At 34.9% G+C, this 25,210-nt stretch overlaps 1 protein-coding gene across 6 annotated transcripts in view; it reads left to right on the top strand.

Annotated features, from left to right (window-relative positions):
- Positions 1-25,210, top strand: part of ADAM22 (ADAM metallopeptidase domain 22) — a 237,541-nt gene that overhangs the window by 195,275 nt on the left and 17,056 nt on the right. For 5 of the 6 annotated variants that reach the window (XM_061198589.1, XM_061198590.1, XM_061198588.1 and 2 more), the window contains 7 exons: positions 1,503-1,622; positions 5,196-5,364; positions 8,966-9,080; positions 11,482-11,572; positions 15,363-15,380; positions 24,377-24,477; positions 24,823-24,889. In XM_061198589.1, coding sequence (XP_061054572.1) covers positions 1,503-1,622; positions 5,196-5,364; positions 8,966-9,080; positions 11,482-11,572; positions 15,363-15,380; positions 24,377-24,477; positions 24,823-24,889 — 681 coding nt within the window. The remainder of the gene's footprint in view (positions 1-1,502; positions 1,623-5,195; positions 5,365-8,965; positions 9,081-11,481; positions 11,573-15,362; positions 15,381-24,376; positions 24,478-24,822; positions 24,890-25,210) is intronic. The other variant, XM_061198592.1, reaches the window with a different exon arrangement.

The following is a 25,210-nucleotide window of genomic DNA, read 5'->3' as shown; positions in this document are numbered from 1 at the left end:
CCTCTTTTATGGAGGAGGAAACTGAGACACAGTTAATTAATTTGACCAAGGTTATGTAACTAGGATATAACAGAAGCAGAATTAGAATTCCAGCAGTCTGATTTTAGAACTCCCTCTTAACCACTTTGCTGAATGTCATATTGTCTTGCTTAACAAACAAAATAGAACCTTAGCTTGGCTCTGTACCTCTTCCTCAATTTGGCCCCAACCTACATATTTTGTTTTTTCTGCTCTTCCAAAGTCTAGCAAACCTGGCCATTTCTAATACATTTTATTGTCCTACCTCCACGCCTGTGCTTGTGCTATTCATTCCTTAGGAAGCACCCTCTATACTCACTCCATTACCAGCCAAAAATTTAGCCATCCTCAAAGCCCCGCTTGGACAATGCTCTCTCTGTAAATTATTTCTGGATCTACTCTGGAAATAAATCCTCTCCCTATTCTCCACTGAACTCCCACAGCCCTTTGTACTATTTTTATGGCCCTTTTTGCCAACTCTATGTTTTATAATTGTTTCATGTATATGATTTCTCTTCTCATCCAGAGTATAATTTCCTTGGGGATAAAAATCATGTCTAATTGTTTTATATATCCTAAAGTATTTAGTAAACTCCAACAAAAAAATGTTGAATGCATATCTCTTCTGTGTTAAGAAAGCATTTTCATTTATGATAGATATAATAAAATGATGATATAACTTTTAAAAAATATTTTTCAAGAAAGAAATAATACATATTTTTCTATGTTGGTGATACATACAAGTCTTAATTTTTCTCTTTTTCTATCTGATAAAGCCTAATATTTCCATATATAGTCTTGCGGGCCTGCTAATCAGTCTTTGTAAGATATTTATTAGAACATGTGTTTATCATTATTATATTAACAATTAAAATGTGTTAAATATAGAGAATAAGTAAGATAGTATTTAACACAAATGAAAATATTTTACAAGTTAAACTAGAATTGTATGTGATAGCTGGGGGAGTAGTGACATATATTGAAAAAGGGATCATGAGCCTATGTGGTTGAGAATCTACAAAGTATATGAAACGTATAATCTCTTCTTTAATTCTGGTGCCACAGGTTGAAGAAAGCACTGTATTCTAAAAGAATACTCATCCAAAGATCATTGATTCACTTATCAAATATTTTTATAAATGTTTTAGTATATCCAGTAATGTGTTATGGGGAAAGAGATTCGGATATAAAAAACGTCTATTTCATGGGTAATTTCCTTTAGATAAATACTAAATGGACAATAAAGGAAAGGCTAGAACACAGTTGGGATTTTGGTGCACCAGCAAGAGTTTCAGAGAAGACACTTTTTAAAGCAGGGGTAAACTAATTTGAGCTCATTTTATTTTGCTTATAATTTGAGGAAATAGTATCATTGATGAAAAACAAATGCTAAAATTAGATAAGATTATTATTCTAACTTTACAGGGTTTGTTATGTCTTTGGAGAAAGAAGTAAAGTAAATACTTCATACTTTTTTGACACAGGGATGTGCTTTGTGGTTACCTTTTGTGTACGAACATTGGTAATATACCGAGGCTTGGAGAACTCGATGGTGAAATCACATCTACTTTAGTTGTACAGCAGGCAAGAACATTAAACTGCAGGTAATGATCTAACCATTCTGTGAGAACATTAGTCATCTTATTTCCCAGGAATGTAGCTTAGGATTACTTCTGTTTTCAGTCCATGTGTATGTTAGTAAGATGAAATGGACTCTAGTCCATAGAGGTGATTAAGGAAATCCTGACAGAAAAGAGATGAAAAGAAGAGAATTAGTTGACTGTGGAATGTTATATGGTGGCTAGAGTTATGTTTAATTGGTCAGTAAAATCTTGCAGGGTTTAGTTTGCATTTCATTCTTACTAAGGGAAATGAAAGAGGATTTCTGGGTAAAATCAGTAGATTAAATATATACATCTTCTTTTGCTCCCTTCTGAAATCCCACTAAAATGACACCAAATGGATCTTTTTTAGAATTCATGTATCCACAGGGAAGCAGAGGAAGGGAGGGGAAACAACAGCAACAAAATTTTGGAATGTGGAGAGCAAATAGATGTGTGATAGATGATTATCAAAACTAAGAAAGACAAATATACGATATCGCTTCTATGTGGAATCTCAAAAAAGGGTACAAATGAACTGATTTGCAAAACAGAAGTAGAGTCACAGATGTAGAAAACAAACTTATGGTTACCAGGGGGTAAGAGGGAGAGGAGGGATAAATTGGGAGACTGGGGTTGACATATACATGCTACTATATATATAAAATAGAGAACTAATAAGAACCTACTATAAAGCGTAGAGAACTGTACTCAATACTCTGTAATGGCCCATATGGGAAAAGAATCTAAAAAAGAGTGGATATATGTATATGTATAACTGATTCACTTTGCTGTACACTAACACAACATTATAAATCAACTGTACACCAATAAAAATTAAAAATAAAAATAAAATAAAATAGATAAACAATAACAACAAACAAACAAACAAAAACTAAGAAAGCTGAAGTCCTAAGTCAGTAATGGGGAAAACCAAGAAATAACCCAATACATACTGTCAGTCCCGAAAGGCTGAAAAATGGGCAGTGTCATCTACTTCTGGAAGAGGGAGTAAAGGAGTTGGAGATTGGGAAAGGAGCTAAAATAAAGAAGATAGGTGAAGTCTGTTAGAGAAGCTGCTAGATCCACAGATTACTTCCCTGACTCAGCTAAACTGGGGATTGCTCACCCTCCCATGAAAGATTTGAGCTTTACAGTCTTCAAAAAATAAAACAGAAGGTTTCCAAACTGAAGGACAGCAGGAAATATCAATATCAGATTTGTATAGAAGTGGTCCAGCCTCACTGGTATTCAGTCAGAAAGTCCTAGAATTTCTAATCATCTGTCTGGTTCCCCAACTCAAACATGAGCAGATTATCAGATTTGTGAAGAAAGACTCTAACATGAAAAAAGAGAGAGAGAGGAAGAGAGAGAAAAAAACAACAGAAAATACAGCAACCAGCTATCAACGTTTATGAGAGATAAGACATTTCTATCATGAAACAAGAATAGAGTGCGATTTTTAAAAATGAGGAACATTAAGAAAAGAAAAGAAAGGCTGTTGGAAATTAAAAACATGATGGCAGAAATTAAACTCAATAGTTGAAATTATCTCCCAGAAAATAGGGCAAAGAGGCAAAGAAAGGGAACATAGAGCAAAGCTCACCATTTTGTAATAGAAATAATAAAGAACAGAGAAAACAGCAGGGAGGAAATTAGCAATTAGTACCTCCAAGAGCATTATCTAGAACTGCTGGACTTGAATTTCCATATTGCCAGGCTCACCAAGTGCAAGGTGCAATGGGCGAAATTAGAGACACATCAAAAACTTATCGTTAGGAAATTTCAGAACCTTAGGACAAAGAAAAAGATCCCAACTTTCCAGAGAGGAAAGACAGAAAGGATCAGGCATTAGAATGGTTTAGGGTCTATCAACAAGAGCCCTGGGATCCAGAAGACAATGGAGAAAATGATTTCCAAACTAGAATTCTGTACCCAGGCAAAATATGAATCAAGTGAGGGTAGAAAATAAAGTCACATTTAAATATGCAAGTTTCCCCTGAGTTTACTCCCCTATGTCCTTTCTCAGGAAGCTATTAGAAATTGTGCTTCACCAAAATGAAGAAGTAAACTAAGAAAGAAACACAGGGAATTTAGGAAACAAGATACTCACCATGGAGAGAGATATGGCAATCCTCCAATGAATCGTGAGGGGAAATCCAAGATGTCCAGCTCTGAACCATTTATAGGAGCCAACCAAATCAGATAGGAGGAGAGGAAACTTCAGGTGGAAACTCCAGGAGAGATTATTTCAGGAAGGTGAACTGATGTTCAGGCACATCTTAAGTGGAGATTTTGACAGCAGAATTGGACTAATTTTGAGGTAGTGATACTTCAACAAACAAATAAGAGACTTGCTAATCTGAGGGAAAACAAAAAGTTGTACAAGGAAAAGAAAGGGGTTTAATTATGGCGTACTATATCACTCAACTAAATAACATTTACATAATCATAACAATGCACAATTTGTTATTGATTTAACTATCAATCAACAAAATATGTGATGGAAGGTAGGGGAGAGGTGAATTCTCAAATTCCATAGAGGGAAGTCAATTGATAATACTTAAAATGGAAAAATTAAAAATAGTGATACAAACTCATTATTTAAAGATATGTACATAAAAAACAAATGAGTCAATTAAGAGTAGAAACTGGTTTCCTTCAGGGAGGGATATACGGAGCAGTAGGGGGCAGTGAATCGCTTTATTGCATTTTAAAAACCAAACTGTCTCTTAAAACTATGTGCATGCATAATTTTGGTAAAAATAAACAAAAAGAATGGAGATATTTATAGTAGCACTGACATGGTACCATATGAATAAATTGATTATGAATATACATTTTCAGTTCCCATCCTGTTTATTTAATTAATTTATTTTTATCCTGTTTATTTTTTATTCCTGCATAATATGTGGGCTTGCTATTTTAAATAGCTGTTGCAGTAGTATAGTCTTCTCAAATATACAGTTGATCCTTGAACAACACTGGTTTGAACTATGAGGGTCCACTTTTACGTGGATTTTTTTCAATAAATATGTGCTACAGCACTACACAACTCCCCACTGGTTGAATCTGTGGACATGGAACTTGGATTTCCGACTGTGGGGAGGGGTGGCACCCCGAACCCCCACGTTGTTCAAAGGTCACCTGTAATTTGTTAATAGAACAATCTTTTTTGGGAAATGTAAACCCAAACCAAAAATTCTCATCCTTGTTTGAAATATATTTGACATCTTGAAACCTACTTATTTATCAAGTCAAATGCTAGTAATAATGGCTTACTTGACTTGCACATGATAGCCAAGGCAAAATGATAAAGCCACTTCAATTCAGGCCCTTGTTATAATAATGTTTAAATCCTAAGATATATCAATATCTCTGAAAGGAATTAGATCAAAAGATTCAATTGCTGTCTCCATTTAAAGGTTGAAAATGTTTATGCTACTGTTTATTATTAGATAATAAAGAGAAAATAGAGAAAGTGATATTGCCTACTTTTAAGTTTTTAAACATGTTCTCAAGATGAATGTGAATTCATGGAATCCCATTTTCTTTTTGCTCTCAATTTATTTTTAGTGGTGGGCATGTTAAGCTTGACGAAGATGTAGACCTTGGCTATGTGGAAGATGGGACACCTTGTGGTCCCCAAATGATGTGCTTAGAACACAGGTGTCTTCCTGTGGCTTCCTTCAACTTTAGTACTTGTTTAAGCACTAAAGAAGGCACTGTTTGTTCAGGAAATGGGGTAAGTATTCAGTACCTCACCATGGGGAACTATTCAGTCCTTTTATATCACAGAAACAGACAAGACCCTAAACTGCTTATTTCTGTAATAATCAAAAACATGCTTGTCCATGTTTCTCTAGCTGGTATGTAAACCGTCATGGGGTCATAGTCATTTGCATATTTCTGCCATGTAATCTGTGAAAGCCTGGGAATAAGAAAAAATTTAATGTTCCTAACCAAATTCTTCCATCTTCCTCTCCTATTAGGTTAAATTTATCTTTAATATAATGCTAGTTTTCTACAAGTGACTTAGGAGACAAATTTTAACAAACTATAATGGGATAAAAAAGGGAGTGCAAAGCAGGGGCAATGGCCACAATATTTAACAACTGGTATGATCCAGGCACTGACCAGTTAGAACAGACCATAAATAACTACCTTGGCCACAACAGTAGGTACCAGCTGAGGATAACTTCTAGAAATGGAAGCAGAATAATTAAGGAAATGTTTCTCAGAAATAAATGGAAAGAATGGTGGTATTTAAAAGACCAAATTCTATACTTTAAGTCATATATCTGATAATGTATGTCCTATATAAGTAAGTTTATAGGTTAAATAAACATGCTCTATTAGTGATTCCAGTTTTGACATTTTCAGTTAGGAATTCGTACACTAACAAAAACTTCTTGGTTCTTTTTCTTTTGGCATATGCTATGATTTTCTTTTTATTCTCCTTCTGGATTCTTTGCTTAAACTGGTTATACTATCCAGTTGAGGTAAAGGACCCCTGTCCTGGAATTGTAAGCCTTCAATCCTGGTCATTCCATGTATATCCCTAAGGGATATGCCAAGAATTTCCTTAGAGAGGTATTAGTAATTGTTACTTTTTGCCGAAGGATAGGGATTCTGATGGCACAGGAGAATAGAGAAGACATATAGTAAGTAGTTCTGCTCCTATAAAGGGATCTGCTAAGTCTTCTTTCTTTTTTCCTTAATAATTAAGAGGATGCTAGGGAGAGATGCTTTTTGGGGGGATGGGAGAAAATAATAATGGAATTCTTTCTTGATCATTATGCTAATGAATAACTGTATCTTATTCATCTAGAAGTCCTGAGTGTGAAACACAGTTGTGTTAATTAACTATTTGTTTAAGGAATGAGTAAATGAGTGATAGTTACAAGTAAATCAGGTGGCAAATAGCATCCAATAATTTTTAATAATTATGTATAATTATTATAAAGGTTATATTCTATGTATTTTTAATATAACTGTATATGTGACAGAAATTAAAATGAGAAATACAGTAGATATTCTCTATATAGTATACATCATGTAGGTTAAGAGTATGGGCTTGGAATCAATCTGAGTTTGAATCCCAGCTCTACTCCTTACTAACTGGGTGAGATTGGGCAAACTACTTAGCCTCTCTGTGACTCACTTTCTTCCTCTGTAAAATGTGAATAATAATATTGCCTAGTTTACAGGATTGTTGTGAAGAATCAATGAATTAACACCTGTAACTTACACGTAATACTTAAAACAATCCTTGTGACATAGTGAGTGTTCAATAATGTTAGCTATGACTGGATTTATTATGATCATCGTACATCGGTATCACTGTTCTTGTCACTATGTCACTGGTGCTGTTGTATGATATGGAAACATACTTGGAGAAACCAGTTGGCCTGGTTATGGTCTGTTGAAAAGATAGTGGTGAGGGGCTTCCCTGGTGGCGCAGTGGTTGAGAATCTGCCTGCCAATGCAGGGGACATGGGTTCGAGCCCTGGTCTGGGAAGATTCCACATGCCGCGGAGCAACTGGGCCCGTGAGCCACAATTACTGAGCCTGCGCGTCTGGAGCCTGTGCTCCGCAACAAAAGAGGCTGCGATAGTGAGAGGCCCGCGCACCGCGATGAAGAGTGGCCCCCGCTTGCCACAACTAGAGAAAGCCCTCGCACAGAAACGAAGACCCAACACAGCCATAAATAAATTAATTAAAAAAAAAAAAAAAGAGAAAAGATAGTGATGAAGTGGGGTCTCAAACCCAGGCCTTTTTTTTTCTTCCTGCATGTTTGTTAATCTGCAGAAATTTGCTAATCTGAATTAATTTGAAATCTGCACTTTGTTAATCATATTTTATAGTTACATTTAGATCTGCATGTATGTTGTCTTCTGGCAAATTCAAGCAGACAAAAGACAAACCTATCCAGTCAAAATCTGTCTCCTGAAGCACTTCTCTCATCTTAACTCTAACTGAATTCTCTCCTACTTCCCACTCCTTTCAAAGTTGCTTTGAATCATAGGATCTTAGGTATAGATTCTGTTTCCTGGATATATAAATGAAGACATTATTTTTTTTTTTTAAACACTATTTTATTTATTTATTTTATTCATTTATGGCTGTGTTGGGTCTTCGTTTCTGTGCGAGGGCTTTCTCTAGTTGTGGCAAGTGGGGGCCACTCTTCATCACGGTGCGTGGGGCCTCTCATTATCGCGGCCTCTCTTGTTGCGGAGCACAGGCTCCAGACGCGCAGGCTCAGTAATTGTGGCTCATGGGCCTAGTTGCTCCGTGGCATGTGGGATCTTCCCAGACCAGGGTTCGAACCCGTGTCCCCTGCATTGGCAGGCAGATTCTCAACCACTGCGCCACCAGGGAAGCCCCCATGAAGACATTATTGTCTGATAATTTTTAAAAATATGGTGCCATTTTATGTGAATTTTTTTCCTAGGCTCTGTTTGAGGGAATTCTCAGTTTCCATGACCCTGAGGTAGCTAATCTCTGGAGCTTGGGTTGAGATGCCCAGGTTACGGTTTTGTGAAGCTTTCTTCTCAGACCACTGCAAAGCCTCAGGCCTCCCCTCTTCTTTGTCAGATTTCTCTTTATCTCATCTGCTTCCTCAAAGATGAATAAAATTTTGGTATAAAGATCCTTTCTTTAGAAGAAAGAAAACTTTAGGGACTTCCCTGGTGGCGCAGTGGTTAAGAATACGCCTGCTGGTGCAGGGGACACAGGTTCAAGCCCTGGTCCGGGAAAATCCCACATGCCGTGGAGCAACTAAGCCCATGCACCACAACTGCTGAGCCCACACGCTGCAACTACTGAAGCCCATGCACCTAGAGCCTGTGCTCCACAACAAGAGAAGCCACCGCAATGAGAAGCCCGCTCGCCGCAACTAGATAAAGCCCGCGCGCAGCAACGAAGACGCAACGCAGCCAAAAATAAATAAATAAATAAATTTATTAAAAAAAAGAAGAAGAAGAAGAAAGAAAGCTTTGTATTGGATAATTGGCAAATGATTATAATTCTGCTTAGTTTTTTAAATCTCCCTCATAAAATTTGAGTTAATGAAATTCAAACCAATCATTTCATTGATTTTTGTTTTAGACGTATAAATTCATTCCTCTGTTAAAATTCACTGTTCCCTCTGGGTCAGCTGTTGATCTCTAGAAAATATTTTTTTAAGTACTTGAGTAAGATATAAAGTAGTAGTAGGAAGAAAGTACCAATAAATTTTCAGTTCCATCAAATTCTAGGCATATAAAAATAAGAAATTAATGTTTATTTTTCATGCCTCTGCACCAGAGACTTGGCATTGACTGTAGATTGATTTTGGATTTCAGGTTTGCAGTAATGAGCTGAAGTGTGTGTGTAACAGACACTGGGTAGGTGAGGACTGCAGCACTTACTTCCCTTACAATGATGATGCAAAGGCTGGCATTACTCTGTCTGGCAATGGTAGGTACTTAATTTGGTCCCATTATGTTGTCTTTATGCACAAGGAAGGAGAAAACTGCCCTTCTGAAAGTTTCATTTCGATTATTTTTATATAACTCAAACATAAGTTAAATCCACATAATAATGAATTACAATATATACTTGGGGCCCACATTATGAAACTGATTGTTTCCATTAACTTGTAATGTTATAAAATATTGAATATAACTTAGTCCACTGATTTAGCTGGATCTTATCCTATATCAGACGGAGATTTTTTAAGTATTGTACTCATTTGGCACTGACAACAAACCCTACCATTTCTTTTAAATGAAGAAAGTAGTCAAAATTCTTGTGTCTGATTTTATATTTTATATATTTTATATGTTTATATATTGGGACTGAATAAATGAGGAAAAATTGGAATTGATTTTAAAATATTTTGTTGACTTTAATATTCTTTCTTGAAGAACCTCATCTATATTCAACTCCAGTTCTGTAGCCTGAACTGTAGGTAATTCTAGAAGTAGTAACCTTGGCCAAGTTGCCTGGAAGGGGTTCGACATGGATAACAAACAGCGGCTGCAGTTCTAAAAGCTAGAGTGGCCCAAATGGAGAAGTAGAAATTAAGTGCAGATAGATACCTTGGAGATGAATGTCCCCTTTTAAACTATTTTTATCATTTCGTTATTGAATATTCTTCTGCATAAAATAAACACTGAAATCCTGACATCCATTCACCTCCAAAGAATGAGAAAATGATTATTTTCATTCTAATCATCCATACAGGTTAAACATCTTAGCCAATGTGACTTTAATAATGAAACTCACAGAATGATTAGGGTTTTGGCATCCTCAGTCTTAGCAATAGTAGTGTGGTTCCAGCAGTTAATAGAGAGATGAAGCTATTCACGTCCGTTGATTTAAGTAACTCGTCAAAAGTCATACCATTGCTTAGAAGTAATCAGGACTAGCATTCAGGTTTATTGATCCCTGTTAAATCCCTGGAAGGAAAGGAAGGGTAGACAGATAGGCTAGGTCTTAGAGTAGGAAAATCCCAATGTCCTGGGGTGCATCTGTACCCACCCATCCCACAGAAGACCTGGGCAGAGTGGAGTTGGCCAGTCTCCTAGATGCCCGAGCCATGCTATCCCCCGTGACTACTGAGGGCTCCCAGATAGAGAGGCTGCCATTTCTGTCATGGGGAATTGGAATCTGCTCCAGTCACCCATGATTACTGACCTTTGATGTCCAGAAGGACTCCTCAGGAGTGCAGCAGACAAGGAGATAGCTGAGCTGCTCTGGGTGAGAGCCCTGCAATTTAACATGGGGTATAAGTCATTATCAGCAAAACCGGTCTCCTGGTATCAGAGCCAGGCCTTTTCTGCTCTTGGGCTCTCACTTGCACTTGTTGTCCAGGCCTTTGACTCACTGGGCCGCTCTCACTGCTGTCATCCCTTAAGGATTGCAACGTAGCCTGCCTGACAGTGGATGCTGCCAGACACAACAGTGCCATTGCCCAGTCCTGAGCTCCAGCCCTGCCCTGGCCTCCTGTCAGTCTGGTGTAGCCTCGCTCTCACACCTCACCAGCACCAACCTCCAGCTCACCAGACTCTATCTTACCTTTGGTTTTTCCTTCTCTAGGATGCCACAGCCATTACTGTCAAGACTGGGAACTACAGTCTTCTATCATCTACACTACCTGAGCACTGATTCTGTTCATCTGTAGGCATGTTTTCCCCCTTTAGAAGCTTATATTTACGTAGACAAAATATCACACAAAATAAGGACCTTACACTGGTTGTCAAAATGGAGTGATAGGAACAATAACATTTCTAGAATTTCTGAGAAAGAGGTCAGGGTCAAAAAGAACATGGATTTCTAAATATTCCTCCCCAGAGGATGCTATGCTATATGGTGATACAGTAGTATCACCCCTCCTTTCTTCCCTTTATCTTTACTCTTCTTTCTTTTAGTTCAATGACCTCATTATATTTTCCAGAAAAATACATGGAAAATAAAACTGCAAAATGCACTTGGACAAGAATTAACAGGGAACATACAGAAATAACTATTTATTTTTAAAAAAAAATTGATATGGATTGCTAAGTTATGGTCGATTTTTCTTCCCTTGAAAAATACCTACTTTTAATTTCAAGGTATATATGAATATCAGATCATTGTCATACACCTGAAAGTAATATAATGTTATGTGTCAATTATATCTGAATAAATAAATAAAATTTGAAAAAAAAAGTTCTCTAAAATTAAAACTGTATAAAGAAAAAAATACCCACTTTTTAAAACAAATAATGTTATTAGTGTGATGATTACAGATCTGGAGAATAAAGTTCCTGAAAGAATTTTATATCAAAATTTCAATTATATACACTGATCTTCATTGTTTCTTTTTTCCCCCCAGGTGTTGCTGGTACCAATATTATAATAGGCATAATTGCTGGCACCATTTTAGTGCTGGCCCTCATATTAGGAATAACTGCGTGGGGCTATAAGTAAGTGAAATGGCTCAGTATGTTGCTGTCAAACTATACTTTAAAATATTTATCCAAACGAATGAAACGTCTGGAAAGTTTTGTATCATTGGATAAATATACCTGCAGTGAAAATAAGTCTGGCTCAATATTCAATCAATGATTATTCTTGGCATGCTTAGAGGTAATAATAATTTATCATTTTTTAGATTTTGAGATAACTCCCTTCCATTCTAAAAATACTGAGTATTTCTTAAAACCATTGCATGAAGTAAAATCAATCTAAATTGTGTCTCATACAAAGGCAGTGTTGGTTTGCTCTTTAGTGATGCAGGTTCTCTTGACTTAAACCCATTCCCCCAAATCTAGGCAAGATAGTGAATTAGAGAGCATAGCGCTTTAATAACAAAGGTCCTATCAACAAGAACAACAGCAGGATCGGCTCCTGAGTGCTTTCACTGTGGCCATGCATCCTGCGAAGAGCAAAACCTCTCCACAGCCAGTATGAAGGAGGCATTGTTATTTGTTACATATGTGGGTGTTTTTGTGTGAAGAAAAAACTCTTCAGAGATATAATTTGTTAAAATTGAAATTCAACTATAAGTTACAACTTTTAGAAACCTAATTCTTTTTTTTTTTTTAGTAATTTGCTTTATTTTAATGCATTGTTTCTGATTATCCCTGCTTGTGTTTTTGTTTTTTTTTTTTTTAATCAGTCATCAATTTTATACACATCAGTGTATACATGTCAATCCCAATCGCCCAATTCATCCCACCACCATCCCCACCCCACCGTGGTTTTCCCCCTTGGTGTCCATACGTTTGTTCTCTACATCTGTGTCTCAACTTCTGCCCTGCAAACCGGTTCATCTGTACCATTAGAAACCTAATTCTTAAGCTTCAAAGTTCAACTTACAATTTTTTGGTTCTATTTATAAACTTGAAAAAGTTACACATTTTATAACTTTTGAATATTGGATCCCCTTAGCTAGGCATTTAGCTAAGTAAATGACTTCACACATTCCAAACTTATTTGTATACTTAATATGTTCATTTCCCTTTTTAAGTACTTCAGTCTTATGATGTGACAAATTTCCTTAGTATTCAACTAACTTATTTATGTTTAATAAAGTAAAACTTAAATGTGACGAACATTTAAGTGTTTTAAATATTTCAAGTTAAAATCATAGTCCTACTGATCTCTGAAATGTTGTATCAGGTCCCCAGGCTTAGGGTGTTTCTCCATTTGGAAAGAAGTCCTGCAAATTTTGCTAGACTTTCTGCGTATTAGCCCATTTTATAGTTTTCTTTTTTTAATTCATAGATCAAATTTGGCTTACTAAAAGACTTGGGAATTAGATTTTTTTAGACTTTAAAATTACCCCAAACCTTTCAATAGACTAGGCATTATATAATCATTTGTTGCTGTTGTTGTTATTATTATTCCCTGACATGGTTTTAAGCCAACTGAATTAAAAGAAACCTCCTTAAAAGTGTTTATGGCTCTTGCTTGTTGTGAGATCAAAATCCTGAAAGTTTCTCTGGCTGAAAGGAGAGGGCAATTAGTTGACTGCCAGGATAAACTTTGTATGTATAAGTATTAAAATGCAGAAAGACATTTGTGCAAGGTTGTATTAACGAATAGCACAGACAGCAGGGTAAAGTTTAGCGTAATGTAGTTAACGTGGCCTAGCATAGCGAAGGAGAGCACAGCATAGTGGTAATGCTTTGCCCTAATTAAATGGGTACCTAGCTCTGTACCAGCTCATAGATACTCAGTACCTATGTGCCTTTTTAATGTGCAGTTCGTTAGGCACATTGCATACTTACATTTGCACAGGCTGATTTCAGCATAGCATTTGGAGTATAAAATTACATGTCTGAAAGAAAGGCTTTTCTGTATATATATTGTTTGAGCTCTTCTCACACCTCAGGTGAATTAGCCCCATCTAGGAGTCACACTATTTCCTTGACTTCCCTGATGCAAGACTTATGTAGTAATTGCCATCACAACCTTGCTGTTTTGAAGTAGTTCAGTGGTTTCATTTGCTCATGTGAGAGGGAAAGCAAAATTGTTAGTTCTGTGGTGTGTGATTTTCTGCCACCTACTGATGCAAATTGATATTTCATGTTTACAATTTTGGAAAAAATTACCCTTTCGGAAATATGAAACCTAAACATCTACTCCTACTGCTAATGAAATTACCTGTGTCTGTTTGTTTTAATGATTAGAATGAAAAGTACTTCTTTCTGTATGTCATTTCTTAGTTTTATGAAATTTAAGTGGTTTCACTTTTTTCATTTCTGAATGTATGTACTTTGCAGATTATTAAGGAAAAAGACAAATCTTGTTCATAAAACAGTATTCTCTTCGTAAATAATTTGAACCTGACTGATGAAAGTTTTAATGTTACTAAATTTATTCAGAATATGTGTAAAAATAGAATAAGGATGTAGAAATTTTAATACAAGAATTAAATTCATGAATATGCTGTTTCACATATTCTATTTCAAATTCCAAAATGAATTTAGGACCTGAGAACTCATTTTTTCATTAATCCTTCCAATTAAACTTTCTACCCCTTCTCCAAGCCTTGGGGGAATGGCAGGAATAGGAAATGAGGAATACTCATTTGGAACTGGTGGACCGCTCAGGTAATCAGATTGAGAGAATAAAAAGTAAAACATGTTGAATAGAAAAATTTTGGCTTATTTTTTCTTCTATCTTATGGTTTCAGGAATGAAAAATGTTAAGTATCAAATTGGCACTTTTACTCTCATGAACTCATTATTAAATGAGATAGACAGTGCATGGAATAGATTGGCAGGTGAAAGTGCTACAAATGAAATCCATATGGAAACATTAGCCTTGATCTTGGAGGAAGGAGCTTACTGCTCAGTTGCTTGACCTTCCCACACATCTTCAAAATATTAACACCTAATTAGGTCATGATAGAAAGTTTTACATGGACTTTTTTGATTTAAAAGTTAAAAATCATTGGCACCTCACTGCCACACTCTCTAGAACACATTTTTGTTTCAGAATGGTTTATTCTGAAACTAATGCAATTTTCTTTTAGGAGATGGCCAGATAAAAAACAGAGACTTTGAACAAAGTGTTTCCAATGTAGCTTTCAGTGAAGCTTCAGTGAATAAGTAGTGATGACTTGGGAGGTCCATAACAGCTGTGAATTCTATTATTATTCTTGTGTATGATAAATTAGTTACCTGTTTAGCTGTTATGATAACTAATTTATCATACACAAAATGTTCTTGTGTCCAGTTATGTTTTCCTATTTGAAATTGTTAGGAAGAGCTTAGTTTGGGGTATGTATTCCAAAAAGAATGAGTATAATTTTTATTTGTATGAAAACATAGTTAATATATATAAGTAACTTGACTAGTTTCCTTATTTAAATCAATGTACATGTCTGAAAACCTGTATTTGAAATAGGGTTGACTTTAGGACATTACTAAATGTTTAATATACAATTGACATTGAGGAAACAATTAATTTTTAATAACTGAAGCTTTATGCTTTTAAACAATGGTTACTTGAAGATATTGTCACTAACCCTTTGGTGTCACTTCCTTGAAAGATGAAGTGAAATTTGTGTGTGTGTGTGTGTATGTGTGTGTGTGAGAGAGGGAGACTGTGTTTTTATTCCCCATTTTAATTCTGCAATTAGAAATTCTAGTGGAGACCTTTCAACGAATGCTAAAGCTCTTGTTTACTGGTCTCTCTTAATGTACTTTTGTAGGTAACTAATTCTCTCTCTCTCTCTCTCTCTCTCTTCTTGTCCATAAAAAGAAACTATCGAGAACAGAGGTATGTGATGAGAATAATCTGAACATAGAACTGAAAACTGAAAGGTTTAAATCCTGTTAGCATCTTTGGAATTCATACATACAGTTGTAAATCAAGTTCACTTTGTTTTTATGCTGTAGTGGTCATAAACTAATCTTGATTTTTCATGACCTTGAAATGATAATTTTAGTAATGTTGCTGTGGAATGTATTAATTTGAAATAGATCTGTCATTATTTAGTTTTAATGGTTCTGTCATCCAACAATACTATAATTAATAGTTCTTATTTGTGTTACTTTTATAGTAATATATATTTGGAGTTGATTTTTTTTTTTCTACCTAAAACAAAATTCCTTTATGTTAAGGTGTCACCTTTGTTTACATTGGTTGATTGGCTTTTGTTCATGTTTATAACACCCTTATTACCTAACACTTTCTGAGGGAACTTGTTTTTTGTTACTGTTGTTATATTAGTAACTTTCATTCATAAATGATAAAATTTATATGGGCACAGTGCTGTGGTCAGGAGAATGTCTTGGCATTTGAAGAATCTGTTTTATCGCTGCATAAGAAAATATTTTTTTGTATGGGTTAGGTAATTGCACAGGTAGTGAAAGAAATAATTTGCATAGTTAGAATCTCTGATTGCCTAGTGCACTTTTTTTTTTTTAATAAAAAAGCCGCTAAAGTCAGGCACTCCATTCATCATAACCTTAAAATCTATGTTTAACCAGCAGTGTAAAAAGAGAAACAAAGCATTCATGTAGTCCTGTAAGACTTGCCCATTTTTTCTAAATATAAATTAGCCCATATTGGGGTACATCCTTCACTTTTCACATTTAAAAAATTATGAATACTATTAGCTATTGATATAAAAAATTAAAATATCCTGGAAATTGATAATCTAGACCATACCATACAGTACTAGTTTTGTACTCAGGATACCTATGTAGGTTCCTAACTTACCTTTTCCAACTGTTCCATTAAATGCCTGAGGCACGTTAGGAATAAGACATAATAAATGTGGTGACACTTTTTCAGGACCCAGCCACAGCTTTAATTTTTTTTCAGAAACTAGAATTTTAAACTTGTTCTATTTCTTTCTGTGTTGTAATTTAAAATCCCTGTAAGGTTTTATCCGTAAGAGGTACCTACAGGGTACCCATTGAGATCCTGGTCAGTTAGCCATAGATATTAGAAAATATTGACCTTGCCCTGGAGTAACTAACTTCTACCATTAGTGGAGAAAGTAAAATTGAAAGAAAATTAATTAAATTAAAAAAACACACAAAAAACTAGACTTCTTTGTGACCTGTTTTAAACTCTTGTGTCCAAAAACACTGGAGAAGAGCTGGAGCTATTTATGCTTTCTGTTGGGTAGAAGTTGATCAGCCATATCAGAAATGTAAGTTTGGTGGCTTTCTTCAGTGAAAAATAAAATTAGAATACCAAGATCAAAAACTGACGATTTAGCTCCATTTCCATAGGAATTAAGGCTATAATGTAATTTAATATTGCTGACTATATAAAAAGGAAAGCACAGTGTCACAAATATGTAACATAAGCAAAGCTGTTATGGTGCTCTAAGATGTGTTCTCACCAGGGATATTCTCCAGAATAAAGTAATTGCCTACACTACAAAAAATGATAAATATGTAAACCTGTGCACCAATTTCCTATTCTAACTAAATATATGCATAGGTACAGTTAAGAAAAATTTTATGCTAGAAATCTCTTTTTTGTGCCTGATGTAATTTCATGCCTCCTGGTATTACTGAGTCACCATTTCATCAGTCTGGCTACTCTTTTGGAGTCTAGTGCATGTTTTGAGAGTTGTCACATTTCAGCAGATATAATTTTTTTATATTTTGCTATGTTTCAGCACAACCTTTATTTGTTTATTTTTGCCCTTGTCCATAGCTAATGAATCTTAGGGTTGTATAATAATTCTTAAAATGGAGAAACAGCAAGGAAGGGACTTTAGATCAGGAAGTTGTGAGTGTATAAATATCTTCTGAAGGATTGTCCTTTTTTAGAATATATGTTAGTGGTTATAGAGAAGGTGGTAAGGCCAATGGACCAAAGCATGCATTAGGAAATTTTCAATCTTGTGAAAATATCTGAGGATATTCCAATAAAGATGTGCCCAATTCCAAAGGGTGCTGGGGAGTAGAAATAAGAATTTTGAGTTTTGAGTTAAATTAAGTTTTCCTCTGAGGTTCCATGGTGGGAGGACCAGTTGAAAAGGAATCAGAAATCCACTTGCTAGTATGTGGTCTTGGGAAACCACTTAAACTTTCCTCAACTCTAAAAACGGACAAAAGTTCTTTGTAATCTGTGAAGCATTCTAGTAAGGAAAGTTATTAATGTGTGGTCTCTGAAGACTTTGCATTTCTCTAATCTTCAAATGAAAGAGGGAGGTAGGTATGGCTGTCCTCAAAGAGGAAAGCAGCATTCCTGACATGAGTAAGGCCTGCACTTGCTGGTATGAAAGCGTTGGTGAACATATGGGTTTGCTTTGACACTGAATGCATATTAAGTATGTAGCCACTTCTCAGATTCTTATTGATGATACAGTGGCTCAGAAATGCCAAATTGAACATAACTTTCAAATTACTGGAAACGTCAGGCAAGTAATTCTGTGAAGAAACCTGATAACCTGGTAAATTTTCCCACCAGAGAATGTGTCCTCAAGGTTTTCTTTATATTGAAGGAATGTGTGATAGGTTTAATTTCATGTCTGGCAAAAAGATGAGAAAGAAACCCATTTTTTTTTTTCTTTTTGTTTACCAACTGCCTAATAAAAAATAGAAGTCCCATTCTGGGAGACAGAATGCCATACATGAACGGTATCACTTTAAATTTGCCAGTGTCATCTTGTGAAGGGTAGGACCATGGGACTGAGGAGCCATGGAGAATTCTTAGATGTCATATAGTTGGAAGGACGGCTATTGATTATCTTCTTTAAAATCTCCAGGAACGAAGACCTCCATAATTTTTTTCAGTTGATGCTGTTGTTTCTATTTTACCATAATTGCTTTAGGACTTAGCAGCTGTGTACTTTGTAACAAGAATTAGAAATTTGAATTTTGGTTTTCAGGCAGGTTTGCAAATAGCAATAGGATAAGAAAACATTCATTAAACTTGGATTTATAAAGCATCCATATTCCTCAATGTTCTTTTCCTTTTTCTGAAATGAACATACATCATTGAACATACATAATGTGAATTAGAATAAATAATTAGATCATGTCTTCCTGATCCATACCTAAAGCAGAAACCCCCTTCCCCATTTCTTTTCTCTCTCTCACCTGTTTTAGCCACTTTACTTTCTGCTTGTGAACCTCCCTCCTTTTTTTTTCAAGCCTTTCTTAGTTTTTTTTTAATATTATTATTATTCTTATTTCAGTGATACTCATGCATCTGTCAGTGTGACTTAGTATGCATTACACAATATTTCTTCAAACAGAAAAGTAACAATTCCAATAGCAGACAGCCCAGACACCTACAAAGCTTTAGAGAAATGGCTCCTTCAGCATTAAGGTTAAGACTTAATTTTTTTCATTGTAATCTCATTTTGAGTATGTGTAAGGATTATTAAGTTAAATATTATGGTTCAGTGGACTCTTTAAGGAAACATCAGACTTCCCTCATAACAGGAATCCTTTTTGAGGAAAAAGAATTTAGTTAAATAAGCTTTTATTTTCTTTTGGTCATTATTTATTAAAAAAATTCATACATATGTCTAAAATATTTGCATGTGATATTGGAAATATGAGGTAATTTTTCCATTATAAAACTTAGCATTGGTCAGGCCACCTAATTCCAAAATTCTATGAAACTAGCAAAATTTAGGAAGAAAACTATAAAGACTAGAAAAATAAATTCAATTTTAACAAATTTAAAGCTATTACTTAGTTGGTCATTTATGATCTTTTATAATAAATGATGAAATGGTATTTTATTGATCATGGGGACCTGATACTCTCTATCTTCACTAAAGGTTAATCAAGAAGAAATAGGTTTGTAATAATATGTAATTGGATATTGAAAAAAGAATAAATTTCTGGACAGTGAAGGATGTTAAGTATTATTCTTAAAAGATCTTTAACAAAGTTCCTCATCTGTTATTAACATTTTAATGCATTTATTGTGTGAAGAAAATTACATGCATTCCTTATGGAATTTTAAGGAGAATGCAGAGTAGTTTCTTTATTTTGGAGACTTCACAGTAGAGATAGATAGGAATCTAATCTGCCTGGGATGATAAAAGCAAGGCTATACCCCCAGAGTTCACTGAACTTAAACTTTCCTTTCAACCCTTTGACTGAAGCCCATAGTTTATGATATGTTTAGCATTTAGGATGTTTGTGCACAGTGTAAAAGATGACCATGGACTGCAGAGAAATTACATTGAAGGACTGGTAAAATGTGCTTAGTTAAACAAACAAATGAACAAAAAAAAAAAAACCACCATCCATTGTGAGAGGCAGTTCGTTTAATCCTGCAGTCTCAGCTAAGTGAGCCCTTGGTAAGTGCCCGAATGTCAGAACATGTAAAGAGAGAGTAGTTTGGGGGATAGATTAATGGGCAAGATCAAGTGTAGTCAGAACTTGTCTTTATTTAATTTGAATTTAGTGAGGCGCATCTCATCAGTTTATAAAGATTATCATTAAAGGCAATAGTGACAGAAATGACTTGTTAGCCATAAGGATTATTATTGGAAATGTAATGTTGATAGGATGTTCTTTGGCATTCTTTTATAAATATTAATATGATACAGAAGAGAATTTTCCTACCTGAGGCAACTTACAGAATTTTGATTTTATTGAGAGCATTTTTCAAAGGATTGATAGAGTAGTTTACTGACAGGAGGCAAGACAGAAAATATGATTCCAGAGATTTAAAGATCTCTTGCATAAGCAGATATATCATTTGTCCTGTGTTATTAACACTATAAATATGGGGAAATTGCATTGTTTTTCCCATAAAATTAGTGTTTCATAATACACTGGGAAAAAGAAAGACTACAGTTATGAGCTGAAGTCACTTAAAGGGTTAAAAATATTTTGAAGGAATATGTATCAAAGAATTATAGGTAAAGTCAATCTTACATACAAGTCTAATGAGAAATTTGATTTCTTTAAAGGGGAGGAGTAGATTTAATCACATAAATTAATATAGGTGCTTTATATCAGTTGAACAATTTTATTTGTAGAGATGTGTGAATATATAGGATTGAAAAAGTATAAGAGAGCATATTCAGTCATTCGAAAGAATGAATGACCAAGCATTTTAAACATTTAAAACAATGTGGTAGTTGGCATAAGCAAGGAAACAGCCGAAACATTTTAGGGATTGAATTTAGCATCAGCAAGTAACCATGACTAGTGTGGTAACTAAGGGAAAAATAAATAGGAAGAGGCGTTAGCAAATGTGGGCCTTTGTTGAAGACCTAGTTAAGTACAGCTCTGTTTAAAATTCTCAGTCCAACACTAGTTTGTACCACCTCCAACTTTAGTGCTGAATGGAACCAAATCAAGTTTGAGGTGCAGTTGTTTGTCTGGGGGCCATGCACTGGCAAAGGATCAGATTAGCTACCAAGGTAGGAGGGTTGACCAGGCAGTCCTATCTAAAGTTTTCTACCCTGTTCCCTTAGGAGAAGTAATAAAAATCTGTTCCAATCTTAGTTAATTCAAACTCAGAGTGAGTGGGGTCAGTAATAGTGCAGACTATGTAGATTTTCCCTTGTTGGAGATAAAGAATGGAGGTCACACACCAGCCACCTATAAATATCTTCCTCTAGTCTCAACAAGAATTCCATTATTTTTTCAACCCTTTCTTCCTTTTGCTAAGTTATCTTCCTTTACACATTCTAGTGTGCAGTTATAGAATTACATTTTTGATTGCCCTTTGAATCTCTTTCAATTATATTTCTGTTAAATGATCAGTGAGGCTCCAAATTGAACAGAGAACTCGAATAAGAATTTATTTGGATTAAATTATAGAACATAGTTTAGAAATCAATCAGTTCTTTTAAGACCAAATCAAGGTTACATTATATAATATTTAGAAATGATGAATAGTTTACTCACCACAGTGAAAAAAACGATGCCTTATCTGGGCAAGGACTGTCTGTCTCAACATGTCTCCTTCAGCACCAGGTTTTTTTGTGTGTCTTTTTTTTTAAGACAAAACAGCAGTTCACATCTCTAAGTGTAATGAAGTTACAGTGAAAAACCTCATCTTTTCCTATATTTCCCCTGAAGCAAGCGTTTGTTCATCCAGACTGTAAAGACTTCAGTGATTGCATTTCTGACCTCTACAGTTAGAATGACTTTAACTTGTCACATTTATTAATAATCTTACATGTTGTTATAGACTTGATTCATGGAGCTCATTATCCCTACCTCTTTTTTCCTAAAATACTATTTGTATATGTCTGTGCTCATGTGTGTGTCTTGTTTTCTGACTCTGAAATGTTTATTATGCCTTAGACAGTTACCCCAGGGAGATTATGTAAAAGAGCCTGGAGATGGCGACTCTTTTTATAGCGACATTCCTCCTGGAGTGAGCACAAACTCAGCATCTAGTTCTAAGAAGAGGTCTGCTTTTCTGTCGCATTTTCAGATTTCTACCTGTTCCATCACACATTATTCCATTAGTCAGAACATTTCATTATTTTGCAGCAGGTTTGATTACTTCTTCCTTCTTTCTTGAATGTTAAAAAAAAATAGTATCCTTTGTTCTTTGATTACTCTACTTCAAAATGCCATATGCTCAGAACCACTGGTTTAACAAATCAGGCCAGAAATACAAACAAAACAAAACTAAGCAAATAACAACCCTAAATCTATATAGAAACCCCAGGGTTTTTCAATCTTGCTCTTATACTGCCTAAGAAACTACACATAGTATTTTATCGTATTTTAAATGGTGAGCTTTATGTCATGCTTGGTAGTCAAAGAAAAAGGTTACTGTCACGCTTCAATAAAAGCAGTTGTTAAAATAAATTGGTAATATAATGCTGCATTGAATATTTTTTTAATTTTAAATTTATCAAAGCTAAGCTTGGTGTGAAAAAAAAAGATTGCTTCTCTGTGAATCATATATTTGAATATTATGATTTTGCCTTTCATTCCTGGAATGACTAATTCTAGACTTTATAACTTAGAGCTTGGTTGCCAAATTAATTTAAGCATATTTAATGTTTGCCTGAGTTTTATAACAGTCCAAATGGGGTTAATATATTATTTATATGTCTTAAACTTGGATGCTGTATTCTTGCTCCAGGATCTTAAGGTGTATAAGATCATTTAAAATTCTGCATGCTTTATAATTGCTTAATAAAATAAGCTGACAGAAGAAATAAATAGTTGGAATGTTTTAGGAAATGAGACCTACATTCACATTGAAAAAAGCTAAAATATTCCTGTGGAAGAGTTTCTTTAAACTTGTTGGTAGGGGTGTAATGTATAGAAAAAAAGATTTGATAGCCCCCTGCATAACTTTGGACACAGTAGTTACTTTGTAGACTGAAAGGGAAATTGCGAGTTTATTGAGAAGAAACATGATCTCTTCTGGAGTTCTAAATAGAGTAAATACTCTGTAAAAATTCTGCAGTGGATCTCACTCTTTATAAATATCAGGAAAAAGAATAGAAGGAATTAGTGAGATCTGGGAAATCTCTGTGGAACTGTCCTCAGCATGAAGGATGTTTTTACTCAAATAACATAGCTTAAAGCGAAAGTAAAATGATTAGTTTCTGCATAAGGAGTACAGTTCTATAGTAGGATGTTCAAAAATTTTATTCTTTTAATTTATTGGGGAGTTTTTGGCTAAGAGAATAAGATTTACTTAAATTCTCTCAGTATATAATTATTTTCTTAGTCAAATATTTAATTTTAAATTAAATAATATGGTAAAGAAGCGTAGAAATCAATGAATTCCAGCAGAATTTATGTTGTTCTTTTGTACAAAATAGGAGTCATTCTATACTTAGCAAATGGTGTTGAAAAATCTAGGGAATTATGTAATAATTGTGCTGAGTTCCATCTATTTTCATTCATCAGTAGAAAGTTCCTTTTAAAATAGACATTGTTAGCAATTAACTGGTATGATATGTGGAAAAGATTTAAAGTACAGTGCTATTTTCTAAAGTACTTCAAGAAGAGCTTAAAATATCGATTTGAATCATTACCAGATTTTAGCAAAATCTCAATGGGTTTTGACTTTTAAACAGTTAAATATTGTACCAAATTATGTGACTCCTCCTAAGTATATGTAGTTTGTCAGAATGCTTTTCTTATGTGGTACAAGGTAGGTGTGTTAATTTTGCTTCTTGTAGACAATTCATTTAAAGATGGCAGGACACAAAGAGTAGAAGGTCTTAATGGTACATGGACTTTGTGAGAGACACCTCCATGATAAACATCTGACTCATTTCAGTTATTGGACAGTTAACCAACAGTGTCATGTTTGGGGGGAACATATTTGTGGAGAAAAATGCCAATTCTCAGAAAATAATTTTGTTGTTTAAGAAAACCTAAATATTACTTTGATAAAGGTTAACCAGGTTCAGTTGAGCAAATCTTAATGAAATCTCTTGGAAGTCCATGTTCTCATAATATTTGAATGGAAGCCATTGCTTTACAATTAAGAAACATCTATGGTGGGACCCCATTATAACTCTGTTGCGTGGGTTACGTAACCGAAATATGTAGTGAATTTGCTATGTATGGTTCTTGGGAATATAATTGGCTTGCATTGCATCCTGATACTTTTCAATTACAAACTCTTGTAATGGGGTTCCATTGTATTTGACTTTTCTTAAATTGAATGTTGTGTAATTCTGCCTTCTTCATGAAGACTTTCATGTTCTCTTCATTCTTTCATTTCAGATTTTTTCTTTCTTGATTTATTTTAATGCACAATAATGCTTAGAAATGTTGCTTACTGATTGCAAAACATTCATTTGATTATATTTTTGAACAATATATATACATTTTCAATTTCAGGTCAAATGGACTCTCTCATTCTTGGAGTGAAAGGATTCCAGACACAAAACATATTTCAGACATCTGTGAAAATGGGCGACCTCGCAGTAACTCTTGGCAAGGTATAGGGCAGCATTCTCAACCCATGTGTCCACATAACCTAAAGTCTATATTTTGTGGTTCCTGGTTGTAAAGACCTGTTCTTTTTTATTAGGTCTTAAGCTCTTCTCCCAACAGAGAGGAGGGCATTTATTATGAGAGAATCCAGTTCTCTTTTCTTGGATGGGAAATGATGGGATTTGGTAGCACCAGCTCACTGGACACATTGAAAAGGCTGCACAATGCTCTAAAGCCCTATGTTCTGGGCTGGTGCTGGTTGTGAACTGCACCCACTTGAAATACCGTAATTAAACACACAGCGATTGTTTTATTTATATTCAAATCTAGCCATAAACCATCTTTTTCAGGTAACCTGGGAGGCAACAGAAAGAAAATCAGAGGCAAAAGATTTAGACCTCGGTCTAATTCAACTGAGTAAGTCTGAACCTCTAATGGAAAAAGACACTCCAAGGTCCTGTGCAATTAGTGTGAAAAGTTAATTAACCAGATCATCAAAGAACTGTAAACCATGCCTCTTGGTCTTGGTTTTGTCTTTTTAATTCTTTTTTTTTTGCCGTTTTAAAATTAACCATGGCTTTTCTCTTTTACATAGGCATCTGCGCAACTGTGCCCAAACCAATACTCCTTGATAGTGGGGGTCTCACCCTCGCTGCAGGCTTTGTCCTCCAGTAACCTGCCATTGTGGTGTTTCAGTTCCGTTTGAAGGGAATTTTGATAACATTCCTTTCTTCTCAT

Source organism: Eubalaena glacialis, chromosome 8 (genome assembly GCF_028564815.1).
Source record: "Eubalaena glacialis isolate mEubGla1 chromosome 8, mEubGla1.1.hap2.+ XY, whole genome shotgun sequence".
NCBI classification, from domain to species: domain Eukaryota; kingdom Metazoa; phylum Chordata; class Mammalia; order Artiodactyla; family Balaenidae; genus Eubalaena; species Eubalaena glacialis.
This window is presented reverse-complemented; position numbering and strand designations above follow the sequence as displayed.